Source organism: Drosophila sechellia, chromosome 3L, assembly GCF_004382195.2.
Source record: "Drosophila sechellia strain sech25 chromosome 3L, ASM438219v1, whole genome shotgun sequence".
Taxonomy (NCBI): domain Eukaryota; kingdom Metazoa; phylum Arthropoda; class Insecta; order Diptera; family Drosophilidae; genus Drosophila; species Drosophila sechellia.
The window spans coordinates 1,655,944-1,672,335 of NC_045951.1; the positions used below are offsets into that span (position 1 = coordinate 1,655,944).

Consider the following 16,392-nt stretch of genomic DNA (forward strand, 5'->3'; position numbering starts at 1 on the left):
GCGAATGGTGTTCCAGCGAGAAGCTTTTCCTTAGCGATTCACAAGATTCACAAGTGCCGATTGCCAAGGGGTGGAAAATTTGAAAACAAGGAAGAGTAATGCTCAAAGTTGTAGTAATATTACATATGATGTTTGAACTTTGTATTTCGAAATATATAGGGTATAATATTATAATTATATCAATTGATTTAAACAGGGTTTAAAATGCACAGAACTAGTCGTCTTAATTGACCTAAAGCGGTTTCCTGAACTTTGTCTGAATCCACACGCGGTACATCTTCAAGCCGCGACAGCGATTAACTTGCAGTCTTCGGTCCACAATGAGCTGCTCCTCCTGCAGCCCCGCTTGAGTCATCATACCCCGCAGTTCTTCCTCGGTGAAGAAGTACACCATGGTGCCGTCGCCTCTCACGTAGAAGTTGTCCTCCATACACTTGCCGCTCTTGAAGCGCAGCTGTGCCAGGTCGTATCGTCCGTAGTCGCGGAAGAGGAGCAAGCCCCCGGGACGCAGGTAGCGATAGCAATTGTCCAATACCCGCTGCATTTTCTTTGGCTCAATTGCGGACAGCACAAAAATTATCACAATAATGTCCTGTGAGTTTTCCTCGAAGGGCACCTGCCAATGATCCAGCGTGGCATCCATGACAAACACCTCGCAGCGCTTCTCGTCGAACTGCCGTTGGCTTCGCAGGATTTCAATGGCCCGGACGGAGAAGTCGCATCCGAAAACCTTGAGCTGCGCTTCAGAGTTGTACTGTAGAAGGGGTAAAATTGTGTTTCCTACTCCACAGCCCAGTTCGAAAATGCTGCGAGGTTGCAGTTTCGCCGAATCCGTCTCCAGAGGAGCTAGTTCGGGGAACTCCGTGAACAGCCAGTGGCGATCCTTGAAGAAGCGGTTGTCGTGAATGCCGTAGAAGGAGTCCCAAAACTTGGGGGCGTCTGTCTGAAATCGCTCCTTCTGCTCTGTTTCCATCTTTGAGGACGAGTTCTTGGCTACAGCCGCCTGCGCGGCCAGTTCCTGCTCCTCATCCCATTGCACGTGGTCCCTGTGAATCCAGGTTTAGAGGGATTTTCATGAGTACTGAACTGAAGATAAGTACCAGGCGTTAAACTCGAACACCTCTCGCGCGTCGGTGAGCACCCGGCTGCCCGCTCCCGACGGTTTTTTACGCTGGCGAGTGTGTTCCCAACTTTTGCTGGCCAATCTCCGGAGGATTTGCCACCCATATTTACCAAGCATTGTGCTTGAAGACGTCTTCAGCATCCGTGAGCAGGCGGGTTCCGAACTGCGGTCGCTTCTCGTTCTCCGCGGCGGGGTTGTCACTCATGTCGGTCGGGAATGACGGTATATATCACACCCTGTTGGTGCGATCCAAATTATATATTTTTGTAAACACGCGGCCAGTGTGGCCGTGCACCGATCCAATGAAGTTAAACCGTTAGTATTTTCGAAGCGGTACTCATCCGAGCGCGAAATCGGATGCACCCGTTATACACTGTTTTTTCCAAAAGCAATTGTGAAATATGTGTTCTATGTGTGTTCAGTTCGTGGTGTGTTGAGTACGCATCGGGTTTTTAATCGAAACCCCTTAGAGAAAAGAGAAAAATAAAGTTGAAAATGTAACAGTGCTGCCAGACCATCAAAAAGTAAGCGCACGGCTTATTTTAGGGATGTGACTCATGGTTAAAAAACATGAAATAAAAACTGGTAAATTAAATATGAAATCAGTTGGTAAGTAAAATAAATATGAATTATTAGCCCGCATTATGCTTACGACATATATTCATAATTCGAATGAATAATAATAAGAATAAGTTTTTCGTGCTCGTGCCGTGCTTTTGCTCCCATCGCTACGTTTTGACTACTCCACTATTTCCCAGTGGCAACGCCGAGTCAGTTGGTATATCAAAACCGCAAACCAACCTTTTTGTTGTATTGTGCGTTGTTTTTTGCGAAGGAGGCGAGAAATTTAAACAATTAGAATTCAGAGTGCTAGATACAAGCGCTTATTGTGTATACGTAGAAGGCTCGTCGAAGGAGCGACCAAAAGAAACCCATTCAGGGTACCCAGTTCAAGGGATTATTGCGTTCACGCAACGGTCTGCAGAAGGACCCATCGAAACATACCCCATTCAGCGTTCCATCGAGCGGACGAGTCGAGAAAAATGATGAACGAGGCGGCTCTTGCCAACATGATTCCCTACGACACCATCGGATTGTACGAACAGCCAAAGCCGCGCTTCATCTTCAAGATGCCTCGTGTGGTCCCGGACCAGAAGTCCAAGTTCGAGAGCGACGAACTTTTCCGGAGGCTCAGTCGGGAGAGCGAGGTTCGGTACACGGGCTACCGGGAGCGAAGCATCGAGGAGCGGCAGGTGCGCTTCATGAACGGATGTCGCGAAGGACACACGGAGGCCAGCTTCGTGGCCTCGGGCACCAATCTGCAGCTGGTGTTCAACGCCAACCAGAACCCGTACCTGCACGACAAGGAGTGCGACTTTGACAAGGAGCACGGCAAGGTGCACATCAAGTCCTACTTTATAATGAACGGGGTTTGTGTCCGGTTCCGTGGATGGATAGACCTGGAACGACTGGACGGAGTGGGCTGCCTGGAGTATGACGAGCGGCGCGCCATGCACGAGGACGCCATTCTGCGGGATCAGATCGATCGCTACAACCAGCGACTGCGTGAGTTCGAGGACACTAAGCGTGCCTACCGTGACAATCGACAGGACGAGATGGAGGCGGTGCGAAGAGGCGTGGCCTCCGGAGGCATTGGCGTCGGCGCCAGCATGTGGCGTCGTTAGTTGGACCTGTGGGCGGCTCCTGGGCCGTCCCATCCGCAGCTGCCTCCCCAGCAGCAGCAGACGCATCACCAGCAGTTAGAGACTCAATTCGCGAATACTCAATATTTCATGGACAACTGAGAATGCTCCGAACCCTTTAAGAGGGCCTTCACTTGCGAGATTTCAATACGATTACGCTCGAATAATTATGCTCCTAGATTAGTGTTAGAGGTAATGCTTACATCACGTATGCTTTTATGGTATTATACTTACAACTTAGTGTGGAATTAGTGTCGTATCTTTAACTAAAATACATAATTACTAATCTATATGGCATTGTTCATTTTGGAATTTCCACCTTTAAGCAGAGTGACTAAGTCTCTTCACTGGGAATTGCCTACCGAGGCTAGGTATCGATCAAGAAAACAGGTAGTTTTTTTTTTATTTTATAGCATTATAATATACAGATACTGAACTTTATACATAATAAGCAAGGTTCGTGTAAAACTAAACTATGGGGTCTCGCTCGGCGTGGTGGAAACATTTATATTAAAAGCGACAAGCTAGTCCGTCCTAGCGGAATTGCAGGTTTGAAATGCGCAGGCCAATGCTATCCTTGCCGATCTGGCTCACCTCGCAAACTGTGCAGAGATTGCCCTTGAACTGAGGGTCGAAAGAAGAGGAGCAGAAGGGACAGGTCACTTCGGGTTTGCCCCTATACAGTGGCTTCCAGCTGATGCCGCAGATTGTGAACGGATTAAACTCCTCGTACTGCAGCTGATGCTCGTCCACGGGATTTACCTCGCAGGCCTGCAGGATCTTGCGCACCTGCTGGGCAACGTCCGGTCGTGGCGCCAGTTCCAGGAGACGACGGGCAAATGAAGCGGCCGTCTTGTAGTTCTTCAGCTTGAAGAACATGTTGAGGGCGGTACGCAGGGTGAGGATTTGGTGCACGGGCTGAAGCTTGCAGTGCGTGAAGTAGGCGGCCATCTCGCACAGACGCTTTTGCTCCTCAAGCGTCGACTTGGGCATGCCCTTGCGCACAGTCTCCATCTTCAGGCCAACGATATACTCAGCGCAGATCCTTAATAGTTGCTGGGCCTCCGCAGCATCTAGCTTCGTGTCCACTACCAGCAGTGGGATGCTAATCAAGATGGAATGGAACTTCTCTACGGCCTCGGAGAACTTTCCAGAAGTTGTCAGTTGGTACCCAGCTTGCAGGCGTGCCACCAAATCATTCAGTTTAATGCCAACCGCTGGACGCTGCAGCTTGATGTTTGTCTCGGAGTAGTTGCGAAGTGGATAACCACTTAGGGATTGCAGATTCGGATTGGCCGTGTAGCTCGTTCGAGAGCAGGCGTAGTTCTGCAGGAAGAGTGTTTTGAATGGCTTGAAATTTACCACTCCCAGCTGATCGTGCAGTAAACGGAAGGCGGTTTCGAATGATCCGGCCTTGACATGGTCCAGGACCAGAGGCGAGTTGTTCGCCCATTGTTGGGCAGGAGACAAGCCTTTGTTGGGAGCGGCATAGTAGGAGCTGTCGAGGGCAGAGGCCTTGATCTTGGAGGCCAGTTCCTCGGGCACAACCAGGTCATCATCGCCCACATCCCAGCCGGCACCCTCCTCTCCACCCGCACCACCATCGCCATCGTTGCTCAGCGCGTCGTGCATCTCGTCATCTCCGTCCTCATCTAGTCCCAGGTCGGCATCCGCTCCCCAACCATCTCCACCACCATTATGCTCGTCCAACACTGCAGCATCGGCGTTGATGTTCAGAGCCTGTCGGGCAGTGACACTTGAGCCAACCCTGGTGACCATGGCGCCTTCAAAGAAGCCCTTGGACACGGACAGCAACGGCCAATTGGTTTCAAGCTGCTGGATGGGCACTGGTGGTTGCAACAACTGGGCATTGGGATTCACCTCGGGAAGGCTGTTACCCTGCGAGGTTATCGATTCGCCCAGGGACTCAGTAAGCTCATCGAATCCATGAGTAGCGGCTGTGAGATAAGCTAACGAAAGTTGTCCGCAGTTCTTGAGAATGTTTACCCGCTCCTTGACGTCACCTAGAAGAAGGGCACCCTGGTACTGGGCGGAAACATCCTTGCGGATCTCGGCAATCTTGTTCATCTTCTTGAGCTTCTCCAAATTGCCGGTGATCAGGTAGAGGAAGCTAAGCTTGTCAAAGTTCTTGGTCCGCTGGTAACACATCTCTACCACCTGGTGGTTTCCTTGGAGCAACGCACTCTGTCCCAGGCGATCCCAGCAATCCTTGTCATCGAGAGCCTTGGCTGCTTCGAGAGCAATTTCGATGTTACCACACTCCAGAGCGAGCCCAAATCGGGTTTTCTCGTCCTTGACAAAATGCAGTGCCACCTCTGGATAACCCTTTTGCTGCAGGTAAGCAATGATGCTCTGACCCACTAGGCGGGCATTTCTCACCATGTGCAGTACTTCGTCGTACTTGCGTTGAATCAGGGCAAGCTTAAACTTGTACTCCGTAGGATCGATGTGGAGCACGCGGGTGCGACACTCCCGGTCCAAGCAGAACACTTGGTTGCCCTTGACACGTGTCAGATAAATGGGTAGGTCCAGCGTACGGATGATGCCGTGGTCCCCGTTTGTAATGGCGTACTTAATGTGGTTGCTAGTGGTGTAGATAAACACTCCAGACTCGTCCCAGGCGCCAGACTTCACGCGACAGTTCTCCTGCACGGTGCACAAGTACTGAAGTCTTCGGTCGCAGATTGTAACCGAGTGCTTGCATAGTAGTGCGACCAAGGACATGTCCGGTGACCACACCACGTAGCGGCACTTGGCCAGTTTAATGCTTCCAACGGAGACAAGGCGCTGAACCTCGTACAGTGTGACAAACTCAGGGTCCCGGATGAGCAGCATTCCCGTGCCAGCATAGAAGATCTCCTCGCAGAAAGTGGGCAACTTCTTGGTCACCTCGTTCTTGAAGTTCTTGATTACCAACTGTTGGTTGCGATCAAGCACTGCAAACCGATTGCGTGCCACCCAGATGGCCGTTATTCCAGAGCTTCGCTTGCTGTCCGACTCGCTTTGGCTCTCGGTGTCCTTGAGGATTTGGCAAAGATCGTAGGTGCTGTTCTCCAGGTTGTTGGTGCGCGTGCAGATTAGTACGGCGTTCAGTGCTGGGTTGTACGACATGCTGTACACCGGCGACTTGCCTGGCCGAAGCTGCATAACCACAGTGTCCTTAGTGGTGGTAAAGTCCAGTTTGCGTAGGAAACGTTCCTTGACGTAGTAGAGAATATTGCCGTGGACAGCATATGCAGGACGCTCCCGCTCCAGTTTAAAGACCACCATACCTGAAAGAATATGCATCATTACAACAAATTTCTTTTCCTATAAGAATTCAACTAACCTCCATCGTGGCCAGCTGCAAACAGATTCAAGGTCGGATGCGCTGTAAGTATCCAGAAGCGCTCGTTGTCTCGCCGGAATGTAAAGAGGCACTGGCGCTTGGTCATGTCCCAGACGCGAATACTGCGATCCTCGCCGTTGGAGAGAATCAGGTCTTGCCTTGGATGGAACAACACGCTGGACACATTGTTGTAGTGACCGCGACAGGTGTCTACCTCCCAGGCCTTGTACTCGTTCATGCGCCACAACTTCACCAGGCGATCATCGGCACCGGACACAATCAGCGGCAGGGTGGGATGGAAACTGGCCCAGTTGACGCCACGGTCGTGGCCCTCGAGCACGTGCTTTACCACGGCATCGGCTTGTCCAAACAGATCAGTGGCACCCGGATGACCCTTTAGGTGGTCATCAAGCCCACCGGGTCCGGGAGCTACGTTCTTCTTACGCAGGCCCGAAATGTCCCACACGCGCACCGTCTGATCGAGTGAAGCAGAAACGATCTGATCCTCCGTGGGATGGAACTGGGCGCACATCACATAGTGGTTGTGGCCCGTCAGCACACAGATGCAGTTGCGCGACTGCCAGTTCCAGATGCGGATGGTCTGATCGTCGGAGGCGCTCAGAATCCATGGGTATTCGTGGTGGAAAGCCACCGTGCGCACATAGTCTAAATGGGCCAGGAGGGTAAAGATGCAGCGGCGTTGCTTGTAGTTCCACACCTTAATCTTGTAGTCGTCGCCGCCGGAGACGAAGAGCGGCATCTGTTGGTGGAAGGCCACACCTCGAACCGGTCCGTCGTGCTCGTCGAACTTCTCGAGGAGCGTATGCATCCGGTAGTCCCACAGCTGGATGACGCCGCTGTGCAAGCTGACCAGGATCCATGGGCGCTTAGGGTGGAAGGAGAGGCCCTTCACCCTCGCCGACTTCGACTCGAAGTTGGTCAGCATGGTGGCACTTTTTCTGTTCTGCCTGTAGGTGTCTCAAATTGGATGCTCTTCTAGGTGTCGGCTTATCCTTCAAGCGCCCTTTTTCGGTTGGTTCGAGCACTTTCCTGTATCAAAACATCAAGAGGTGGGTGTTAGAACAAACCCATTTTATTGATACGCTACAAGTAACACGTAATATACTGCCAACAATTAATTTTACGAAAAACACCAACCAATCGTCGAAATTGTGACACGTCAATTATCTTCTTCTTGTCGACACTGTCAGTGTTGCCAGCGTTGGCAGATGTGCATACACTGGCAATCATAAGTTTTCAAAAGTACATACAAATATATGAATGAATTATCAAGCTCTCCAGTCTTCTTTATATACTTTAATATACATATTTTACGTGCTATTTTTGAATATATTTAATCTTCGTCAATAATATTCGAAAATTGAGTTGGTAAATGTATTTCTACGAACACTTTTAGTGACCACTGTAATCGCAGTTTTACAGCACTGGACAAAGTGCATTCGATACACGGTATCTTCGCATTGTTTATTTTCTGTAATACCATGGAAAATATATAAATAAGTGACAAAGATGACACTGGCACACCGGGCGCTTTTTACTTGGTTTATCGTCCTGGTCTTCCTGATTCTTTTGTGTCTCCGCCTGGATCCGCGCACCACCTGGAATTGGTTCGTCACCTTTACGCCGCTCTGGTTCTTCGATGTGATCATCATCATCTACGTGATCATTAAATTTATCCGCAAGTGGCGGAACCTAACCTGCCTGACGGATCTCCTGTTCCTCTACAAATGGAACATTGCCGGCGTCCTGCTAACCATCGCCTCCCAAGTGATGATCTGCCTAACGCTGGAGTACCCGCAACAGATTCCCATATACGTGACCGTTGCCCCGGTCATCCTGCTGCTGAGCACCGCCATCTTCTATGTGGGCAGCAGGCTGGGAAAACGAGAGGGCTGGATACAGTAGGATTAAGCATATATTGTAGGATTAGTTGTACATAAAGTGGAAACTCAAAAGCCGTATTTGCTTTGGGTGGCCCGACGGGTCTGCCGGTTGGCCGACCACATGGCCTGCAGCTCGGCTTCGTTGGCCTTCGCCTTGTGCGCCAGGTAGGTGATCTGGTGCTTGCGCCTAGTCCCTGCCACCGGCTCCTCGTCCGTCAGCACGCCGGTCGGTTGGAAGGTGGTGGACGAAGCAAGAGCCGATCGCATCCATTCCTCGCGATCAGGTAGCACCTGAGACCCAGATATGTCAATCACCTGCATCTCCTTGGCCTCCTTCCGCCGGCGCTTGGCATTCTTGCCCACCAATGCGTCCATGGCCTCTGCGTTTAACTGCTGTTCGTGGTAGCGCATTTGTGCAATCTGAGTCTGCTCTTCCTCAAGTCGGGCGGCTTCTGCTTCGGCTGCTTCCTTCTCGGCTACCTCTTCGAGGTATTTACTACTGGCCTCCACCATCTTGGCCGCTCGCTTGGCCACTAGAGCGCTAATCTCGTTGCTGCTTACCTCAGGCAGCTTTTGTTCGGAGTTCAGGGAGAAATAGTCTCCAGTGCCATCTTCGTCATCATCTTCACTATCGCTGGCATTTACCAGCGAAGTGGGTTTACTAATAGGTTTGGATTTTGTTGGCTTCAAAGCGTCCTTTGCCTCAGGATTCTTCTTGTGACTGGCCTTAGGGCCATCTACGCCTTCGGTGTTGTGTGCAGCTCGTCGATGCTTCACTGTATCGGGTACAAAAGCTGGTGCCGCTCGGGACTGCGCAGGATTATTGTTTGGACTAGGAGCAAGAGTGTTGCTGGCTGATGGGGAGCCAGCCGCGGATGAAGAGTTCTTGGAGAAGTTGCGCTCCGACTTTGCCTGTGGCAGCAGACTCAACAATCCCGATCCCTTGGGTGCATTGGGCTTGTTCACTTTGTTCTTAGCCCTGTCCGCTTTCTCCTGGTCCACATCTGAGAAATCTCTTAGTGAAGGAATGCTGATTTTTACTTTTCCCTTGACTGGCGGCGGTGGAGGTTTCTCTATTTCTACGGGCAGCGCCTTTTTGTGCAGAAACTCATCGTCTTTCTCCTCTACAATGGCTTTTCCTTTCGCTGCTGTTCGTGGCATGGGCAGGTTGGCAAAGGCGGAGGTAACCTGGTGGTCCACATCCTCATTTTCCAGATCCTCAGCGGGAGCAGTGACTTTTGGTTTGGGTAAGGCCAATAGCAGTCTTCCGTTGGGCGGCTTTAGCTCCTGAAGGGACACCTCCTGGAGAACGTAGTCGTCATCTTCGTCACTAATGTGACCACTGGCTGATTCCGGAGCTAAGGACGCCTCATTGGGAGCATTTGGTGTGCTCGGCTTGGCTTGAGGTTTGATTATTTCCACTTGTGGTAAAGAGTTTTCCTCTTCGTTCTCCGAATCTTCATCAGAACTGGCAGCATATGCAACAAGCGACATGTTTAAAAAATTGCTAAAGTTAAACAATACAATACACAAACTACAGCTGTTTAGTGTGCCCGGACTCTAGAGTTGTCACCTGCTGGGCTCCCTTTGCTTAAGTGGTGTGCTAACCAACACTGTTGAAATTATCGTTACAACGTAATTTCGAATTTAAACTTAAAATTATTTAGTGCGTTCAATTCGTTCGTTTTATTTATGATAGGATTATACCTGCAATCCACAAGGTATAATATTCGGGCCTGTGAAAACCCTACGGATTATAAAACCTCAAATAGGATACTTATAAGTGCTATACCTGATCCTTATTGTGTCCTGATGGTTTCCATCCTTGATTACCGGGCGACAATTTGGGGATTAATCAGGTAGCCTAATCGCAACCGATTACCTGTTCTACTACTATTTTTTTGTTTAAATACGGCGGTCCATCTTAAAATTGATCAGTACAACTATTTCTTTCGGAGAATACAGATATAACGAAAGACATGCATCATCACCAGAATCTCGGAGACGCGGCTGCCTTGAATGGAATGATACCGCCATACGAAGCCATGGCTATGTACGAGCAGCCCAAGCCCAGATTCATCTTCAAGATGCCCCGCGTGGTGCCTGACCAGAGGTCCAAGTTCGATAGCGACGAGCTCTTCCGCCGGTTGAGTAGGGAGAGCGAGGTTCGCTACACAGGATACCGGGAACGTGCAATGGAGGAGCGCAGGTTGCGGTTTGTCAACGACTGCCGCAAGGGCTATGCAGAGATATCGATGGTAGCTTCAGGCACTAATCTGCAGCTCTACTTCAACGCCAACCACAATCCGTACGCCCAGGAGCAGGAGTGCGATTTCGAGCGGGAGCGGGGCAAAGTCCATTTGCGTTCCAGTTTCATTATGAACGGGGTGTGCGTCCGCTTCCGGGGCTGGGTGGATCTAGACCGACTGGATGGCGCTGCCTGCCTGGAGTTCGACGAGCAACGAGCCCAGCAGGAGGATGCTCAGCTGCAGGAGCAGATCCAAAGCTACAACCAGCGCATGGCTGAGTCCAGGAGAATATACCACACGCCGCAGACTCCACCCGAGGATCACCATCACAGGGGTGGGCCTGGTCTGCCTAGAGGACCAATGGGATGGTAGTGCTATATATTACCTCATAGATGTAAGTAAGATCTAAGTAAACTCGACAATAAATATCTGAAACCCATGGATCGTGCTCTTATAATATTGAGATTATGTTTAATACTCGACTGGTAATGTCTGCTCTGAATTACTAAAACTCTCATTTCACAAGCAGCTTCCGAGTTTTGTGTGTCATCCATTTGGCGAATGCCACTCATGTTCACCTAATGATTGTTTATCTGGGCCTCCTTAAGGGTTGCTAACCGGGGTCTTTGGCCTCATTTGCGCCACTTTCGGAACAACCACCACCCGAGCCGACTGCCCGAGGATGGCAGAATGGCGGCGACGACGACGAGGAGGAATGGAGTGGGTCCAGCTGCCGTTCCGCCATTCCGCTGTGCTCTCCTCTCTCCGGGGTGGGCCTGTCGTGGCTGTGGCTGCGGCTGTCCTCTCTTGACTCTCGATGCGGCCAGAGCACCGGGCCCGTGAGCACGTATTGATTTTCCGCCATTCCGTTTGGGATGCTGCCGAAATAAACTTTGCAACTGCTCTGAATGTGAATCTGAATTCGAATCCGAGTCAGTCTCTTTGCGAACGCGAAACTGAAAGCGGAAAGGCGTCGAGTGAAAATGGAATAGGTGAAGGGAACGCCGCCGCGGACTAAGAATTCATAAAATTATACATACCGCAGCGATTTGAAAACTTGAAAACGTTCGGATTGTGTGCCTCAATTTGCTGCTGGTCGCGTACTTTTCCGCACCGTCCGAATCGGCACGAAAAGCTAAGAGATTCGTCTAAAATTAGCGACCGGTGTGTTTTGGTAGGGTGTTGTATTGGCTAGGGGCTCCCAGTGAACTCCGCCCCTCCGATTATTTACCCATAACCGGGCCAAGATGCCTCCTGCATCCAATACGATCGTGCTGAAGAGCCTCTCCGTGCTGCTGGGCCTTTTCTTCATCTTCGTGGGCACCCTCAAGCTGACGCCGCACATCAGCAAGGATCTGTACAAGGACCTGGTGAGTGGAAAATCGATACCTCCAGAGTTTTAGGCCTCTTGTTCTGGGGTGCAGCCCATCGATTTTTCCCACGCCCCTTCGAATCTGGCGTTTAAAAACTATGTGCTCGCCCATGGGAACGTTCTTATGTAAATGGGCGGAGACAGATTTCAAGAGGCGTCCCATTATAGAACGCCTTTCGGAAATATGACTGACTAATGGGCATTGAACTCGACCCCATCAATGCCAATCGCTGACATTCGGACATCGCGACGCGCTATGATCTTCAAAAATATATTTTAGGAAAAATATATGCTTTACTATCGAAATAGTCTCTCAAAGAAATTCCGAAAATTTTGATTTCAAATTATTGAGGAAGCACTTTTGAGCTTTATCTTTGCAATTATCCAAATAGATCGTGATTCATTAAAATTGGACAAACATTAATTTTCCAAATTCTTTTTGACGAAACTTGTAAACAAGTAAACTAAAGACTAAGCTCTGAAAGAGAGAGAAACCTCGAAAATTTGGCAAACTAATTATTAATCACCTTGTTTGTAAATTGTTTTGAAAACCTCCAAACAAATTCGAAACTAATGATATATAGAACAGCTGTTGCTCTGAATTTTTTGTTTACCTCTTGTAAAAATAACGCCCAGAGATTTTCGTTTTCATTACCATAAAAATAATTCGCATACCAAAGTAAACATTTGCAAACACAAGAACCACAATGACGTATTCTTCTCACTCAGAGTATACAAATTGGTTTTCAACATAAACAATAGGATGACCTAAGGGATTTTTCAAAAAACTATAGTTTTAGAAATATACGTAAATAAATAACCAACTAGATCATCAAAAATACACTTCCGTCGATACTTTTGAAAAAAATCAGTATTCAGCTGGCGTTTTCGAATTGGCATTGCATTCGTTACGCGCCATTTCACTTTCAATTTTGAGCATTTCTCAATCTCGATTTTCCCGAAGGCATGGCATTTGCATTTCGAAATATTTGTTTTGTTTGCTGTGTTCCCCGCGGTGTAATTACCCTCGTATTACCACGAACACTCGGGGCCAACGATGTCAACAGAAACAGACGTGTGTGACAACGAGGGAAGCTTGCTTCCATTTAAAAATAAACCCGCTGCACTGCCTCTTCCGCTGGGCCGCCGGGCGGAGCACATTCCTCTGGGGGTGTTTCTGGGCATGATTAATTATATCCTCGTATTCGATTTCCTCTCGATTTCAGCGCACAGAGTACGTGAAGTATGCCAAAGTGTTTCCGCTGACGGCGCTCTTCGGAGTGAAGATACCCTCGAAGTGGTACCGCCGCACCGTTGGCATCCTGGAGATCGTCTGCGGCCTGGCCATGGCTCTGATTCCCTATCGTAAGTTTATAGACTTCTTAATGTGGCGCAGCGGTCAAAGTAATCACTACTTACCCACAGATAAGGTCAAAAACACGGCCAACGTTACGCTGCTAGTGTTGATGTTGCTGGGCATCTACCAGCACTGGATGGTCAGTGATCCCTTCGAGCGCTCCGGACCGGCGCTGGTCTTCACCTTCATGCTGGGCGGACGCCTGGTGGTCTGGTACCAGACCGCCCGCCTCCAGGACGAGGCCACGACGGCAGCGCAGCCTGCTGCGAACGGCGTGAAGCAGGACTAGGTGCCTGCTCCCGGTGCATCACGTACTCATAGTCATTCACTGATCCAGCTTTGTTTTAGCACCTTAAGTTGGGCTCGAGAAGGCGCGCCCTGTCTGCGGGTCTCAAATTCATTCACATCATTCTAGCAAATCGAAATTCATGTTTTCACTTTGGTGCCAAATTATTATCGTATACAGAACTACTATATTGTATGCAATGGCGGGAGATATTAACTAAACTGTAGACACGACCAGATCAAACCAGAATGTAATCAAATCCTCTTCGTAACGGGCACTTAGTCGGAACCACTTAAATTACGACTTTAGAAACAATTTTAATAAATTTGAACAACTCATACATATTTAAAATTAATAATCCAACGTCAGTCAATCTGAATTTCGTTTTACTTTCGTCCTCAAACGCGTGATTAGCAGGAGATTATGCGGCATTATACTGGTGCTCTAAGCTATAACTGTGCCTAGGAAGCGATTCCTAAATACGTGTGGATGTGGATGTGTACGCCCTACTCGGACCCGGTGCTCAGCAGCTTCAAGGCCTTCTGCAGGTTCTCGATGGCTGTCTTGACGTCGTCGTAGTTTAGGGCACTGCCGGCGTACTTGCAATACTTTTGGGCGGTAATCATTTGGTCGGGAGTGATTTGCACCCCGGCCACGGGCACAATGGGCTGGTAAATGGTGGCCGCCGTGGCCGGATTAGGCTGAGCTGTGGGCACGTAGGGCACGAAGCCGCCCGGCTTCTCCTCGTCCACCGGTGGACTGGGCAATTTGTTTGGGTTGTTCAGCACCTCCTCGGCGGTGGGAGGGACCACTCCGGAAGTCGTCGGCGATGATGGAGCAGGTGGCTGTGAGTCAGGCTCCGGCTGGTAAGGCGCTGGAGCAGCTGCTCCCGCGGCATCCTCCGGCGATGTGTCTGCCGAGGCGTTGGCATTCTCCCCGTCGAGCTCCGCCTCATCGTCGTCGTCTGGCAAGGGGCCGGGAATCGGTGTCTCACCGTTCTTCAGGCAATTGTGGATGTAGGCGGCCTTCCACTTGGCATACTTCCTGTTGTGCAGCGCCTCTTCGCTCAGTTCACCGAAGGTCTGGAGTATGTCGTAGAGCACACCACTGGAGTAGAAGGCCTTAACGACGTTTCTGCGGGGAAGCACAATATTATGAATCAGGAAAATCGATTCAGGGTATTTCTACGAAGGGAACGTACTTTCCGAAGTTCTCCTCGCGATCCTGTTTGTCGGCGTACAGGAACAGTTTCAAGGCGTAGTTCTCTATGTGTGCCTGGGCAGCCACCTCGTTGGTGATGGCCTCGTTCTCAGCATACTGTTTCTTCATTTGCTCCAGCCAGTCCATAATGCCTGGCGGTCGTAGGGAAAACCAAAACAAAACAAACCACGGATGAGTCATAGGCTGGTAATATGCGTATCGGATTTTTCACTCACCCAGCAGCAATTTGGTTTCCTCACCCGTTTGAGTGGAGGCTTTGAGGCCCACCTGGAGAGCACTGGATACGGAAGATGAGTAAATACGGGCAAAACAAGAAAAACCAATCTGTAGATACTCACTAGAGTCTCGCCCAGTAGGCGATGACCACATCCCGGGTATCATGTTCCTGGGCCAGCTTCAGAAAGTGCTGGATGGACTTCAGCGATGGAGGACAAGGCGGGAACTCCATCGTGGTGGAAAGAGGTCTTAATCCTTAGTCCTATGCTTAATTACGGATCTGGAAAATTATGCCGACAACAATGGATGATATGACGAGCACGCAGAGTGACCAGATATCGCAGTTTCTCGAATGCCATGGAACCACCCCAGTTCCACACTCTGGAACTAGCGAAATACTAAAGTTAGTACGTGCGTCTAAAGTTATTGGTTCGGCGCTCAGTTGCGAATCTGCGACCAAAACGTTTGGAGTTTCTCAGGTAAGCACTGGACACTGGGAACTGGTTTTCTCTGTTATCAGAGCGACCAGTTGCTCTTTGCACTTTGGCCTGCATCCTTCACACCACCCACATTCCAGGCACATCTCTGCAGCACCGGCAACATGGCTCTCTCCAAGCCCCTGTACTCGCTCTTCGGCACTTATCTGGAGCAGCTCTTCAACCACCCGGTCCGCACCAAGTCCATTACGGCGTAAGTACACTATTCACCTTATCATCCGGTTCGCCTCTCCCACTGGCTGCTCCCGACTGCAGATGCGTTCTGGCCACCTCGGCTAATGTCACCTCCCAGCGATTGGCAGGCGCCAAGACCCTCAACCAGCAGAGCGTATTCGCCTACGGACTCTTTGGACTGATCTTCGGTGGTAGTGTGCCGCACTACTTCTACACGACGGTGGAGCGACTCTTCAGCCAGGATGTGCGCTTCCGGAGGTTTTTCTTGTTCCTGTCCGAGCGACTGGTCTATGCTCCGATTTACCAGGCACTATCCCTGTTCTTCTTGACCCTGTTCGAGGTGAGAATCCATAATCCGCAATCTCAGTTCCTAGAACTATAATTTGTAATCCCTTACAGGGCAAGTCTCCCAGCACTGCATTGAAGAATGTTGAGAAGCTCTACTGGCCTCTGCTGAAGGCCAATTGGCAGTACCTGTCTGTGTTCGTGTACCTCAACTTCGCCTACGTGCCCCCGATGTTCCGGTCCATCAGCATGGCCATCATCTCCTTCATCTGGGTGGTATACATCGCCCAAAGGCGTCGCCGCTTCCAGGAAAAGCTGGCCGCCAAAGAGGCAGCCAAATAGGCTATCCGACCCTTAAACCCTGTGGTAGTCGTCTTGGCCTAATATTCCAATTACTGCTTAGATTACGGCTGAACTGCTTCAAGTTCTTTATCTGCCCGCGCTCCGGCGGATTGCAAAAAGTCTTTCGATAGACTTTAGATAAGCTAAAACTAACTGGAGGGGCGCCTTATCAACCGACTGTTGTTATACCTTAAACCCTAAATTTTGTAAACTTTTCTTACTAAAATAAACTAATATACAATGTATAAGATCCATATCCATTTCCGTGATGGCGCAAGAAATCTTTGGACAAATCAGGCCAACAGAAATGATCA

At 49.9% G+C, this 16,392-nt stretch overlaps 9 protein-coding genes and 2 long non-coding RNA genes across 12 annotated transcripts; 5 read left to right on the top strand and 6 right to left on the bottom strand.

Moving 5' to 3' along the window:
* Positions 1–108: 108 nt before the first annotated feature.
* Positions 109–1,426, bottom strand: LOC6610359 (methyltransferase-like protein). 2 transcript variants are annotated; one of them, XM_002034909.2, is made up of 2 exons: positions 1,234–1,426; positions 109–1,046 (listed from the first exon to the last, which is right to left on the bottom strand). In XM_002034909.2, the coding sequence occupies exons 1-2, from the start codon at positions 1,326–1,328 to the stop codon at positions 233–235; spliced, it is 909 nt and encodes a 302-aa protein (XP_002034945.1). In that variant the 5' UTR covers positions 1,329–1,426; the 3' UTR covers positions 109–232. The 2 variants fall into 2 exon arrangements, with proteins under 2 accessions (XP_002034945.1, XP_032573128.1); XM_032717237.1 differs by having other exon boundaries at positions 1,101–1,419.
* Positions 1,427–1,882: 456 nt separating this feature from the next.
* LOC6610360 (protein big brother) lies at positions 1,883–3,118 on the top strand. Its single transcript, XM_002034910.2, has one exon. It carries the CDS (start codon positions 2,167–2,169, stop codon positions 2,806–2,808), a length of 642 nt encoding a protein of 213 aa, XP_002034946.1. The 5' UTR covers positions 1,883–2,166; the 3' UTR covers positions 2,809–3,118.
* A 99-nt stretch (positions 3,119–3,217) lies between these two features.
* Positions 3,218–7,409, bottom strand: LOC6610361 (coatomer subunit alpha). The gene is made up of 3 exons (XM_002034911.2): positions 7,334–7,409; positions 6,176–7,225; positions 3,218–6,119 (listed from the first exon to the last, which is right to left on the bottom strand). The coding sequence occupies exons 2-3, from the start codon at positions 7,119–7,121 to the stop codon at positions 3,361–3,363; spliced, it is 3,705 nt and encodes a 1,234-aa protein (XP_002034947.1). The 5' UTR covers positions 7,122–7,225; positions 7,334–7,409; the 3' UTR covers positions 3,218–3,360.
* Positions 7,410–7,602: 193 nt separating this feature from the next.
* LOC6610362 (transmembrane protein 60) lies at positions 7,603–8,151 on the top strand. Its single transcript, XM_002034912.2, has one exon. It carries the CDS (start codon positions 7,706–7,708, stop codon positions 8,099–8,101), a length of 396 nt encoding a protein of 131 aa, XP_002034948.1. The 5' UTR covers positions 7,603–7,705; the 3' UTR covers positions 8,102–8,151.
* LOC6610363 (proline-rich protein PRCC) lies at positions 8,094–9,634 on the bottom strand. The gene has a single exon (XM_002034913.2). The coding sequence runs from the start codon at positions 9,571–9,573 to the stop codon at positions 8,146–8,148; it is 1,428 nt and encodes a 475-aa protein (XP_002034949.1). The 5' UTR covers positions 9,574–9,634; the 3' UTR covers positions 8,094–8,145.
* A 378-nt stretch (positions 9,635–10,012) lies between these two features.
* On the top strand, positions 10,013–10,767 carry LOC6610364 (protein brother). Its single transcript, XM_002034914.2, has one exon. It carries the CDS (start codon positions 10,059–10,061, stop codon positions 10,698–10,700), a length of 642 nt encoding a protein of 213 aa, XP_002034950.1. The 5' UTR covers positions 10,013–10,058; the 3' UTR covers positions 10,701–10,767.
* A 7-nt stretch (positions 10,768–10,774) lies between these two features.
* On the bottom strand, positions 10,775–11,455 carry LOC116800885. The gene is made up of 2 exons (XR_004361646.1): positions 11,369–11,455; positions 10,775–11,284 (listed from the first exon to the last, which is right to left on the bottom strand). It is a non-coding gene; the product is annotated as an uncharacterized LOC116800885 (long non-coding RNA).
* On the top strand, positions 11,278–13,698 carry LOC6610365 (transmembrane protein 35A). Its single transcript, XM_002034915.2, has 3 exons — positions 11,278–11,698; positions 12,927–13,065; positions 13,126–13,698. The coding sequence occupies exons 1-3, from the start codon at positions 11,576–11,578 to the stop codon at positions 13,344–13,346; spliced, it is 483 nt and encodes a 160-aa protein (XP_002034951.1). The 5' UTR covers positions 11,278–11,575; the 3' UTR covers positions 13,347–13,698.
* On the bottom strand, positions 12,340–13,208 carry LOC116800886. Its single transcript, XR_004361647.1, has 2 exons — positions 13,120–13,208; positions 12,340–13,060 (listed from the first exon to the last, which is right to left on the bottom strand). It is a non-coding gene; the product is annotated as an uncharacterized LOC116800886 (long non-coding RNA).
* On the bottom strand, positions 13,641–15,034 carry LOC6610367 (vacuolar protein sorting-associated protein VTA1 homolog). Its single transcript, XM_002034917.2, has 4 exons — positions 14,903–15,034; positions 14,780–14,841; positions 14,545–14,695; positions 13,641–14,477 (listed from the first exon to the last, which is right to left on the bottom strand). Exons 1-4 carry the CDS (start codon positions 15,010–15,012, stop codon positions 13,850–13,852), a joined length of 951 nt encoding a protein of 316 aa, XP_002034953.2. The 5' UTR covers positions 15,013–15,034; the 3' UTR covers positions 13,641–13,849.
* Positions 15,035–15,047: 13 nt separating this feature from the next.
* On the top strand, positions 15,048–16,323 carry LOC6610368 (peroxisomal membrane protein PMP22). Its single transcript, XM_002034918.2, has 4 exons — positions 15,048–15,259; positions 15,358–15,470; positions 15,533–15,791; positions 15,851–16,323. The coding sequence occupies exons 1-4, from the start codon at positions 15,071–15,073 to the stop codon at positions 16,076–16,078; spliced, it is 789 nt and encodes a 262-aa protein (XP_002034954.2). The 5' UTR covers positions 15,048–15,070; the 3' UTR covers positions 16,079–16,323.
* Positions 16,324–16,392: the final 69 nt, after the last annotated feature.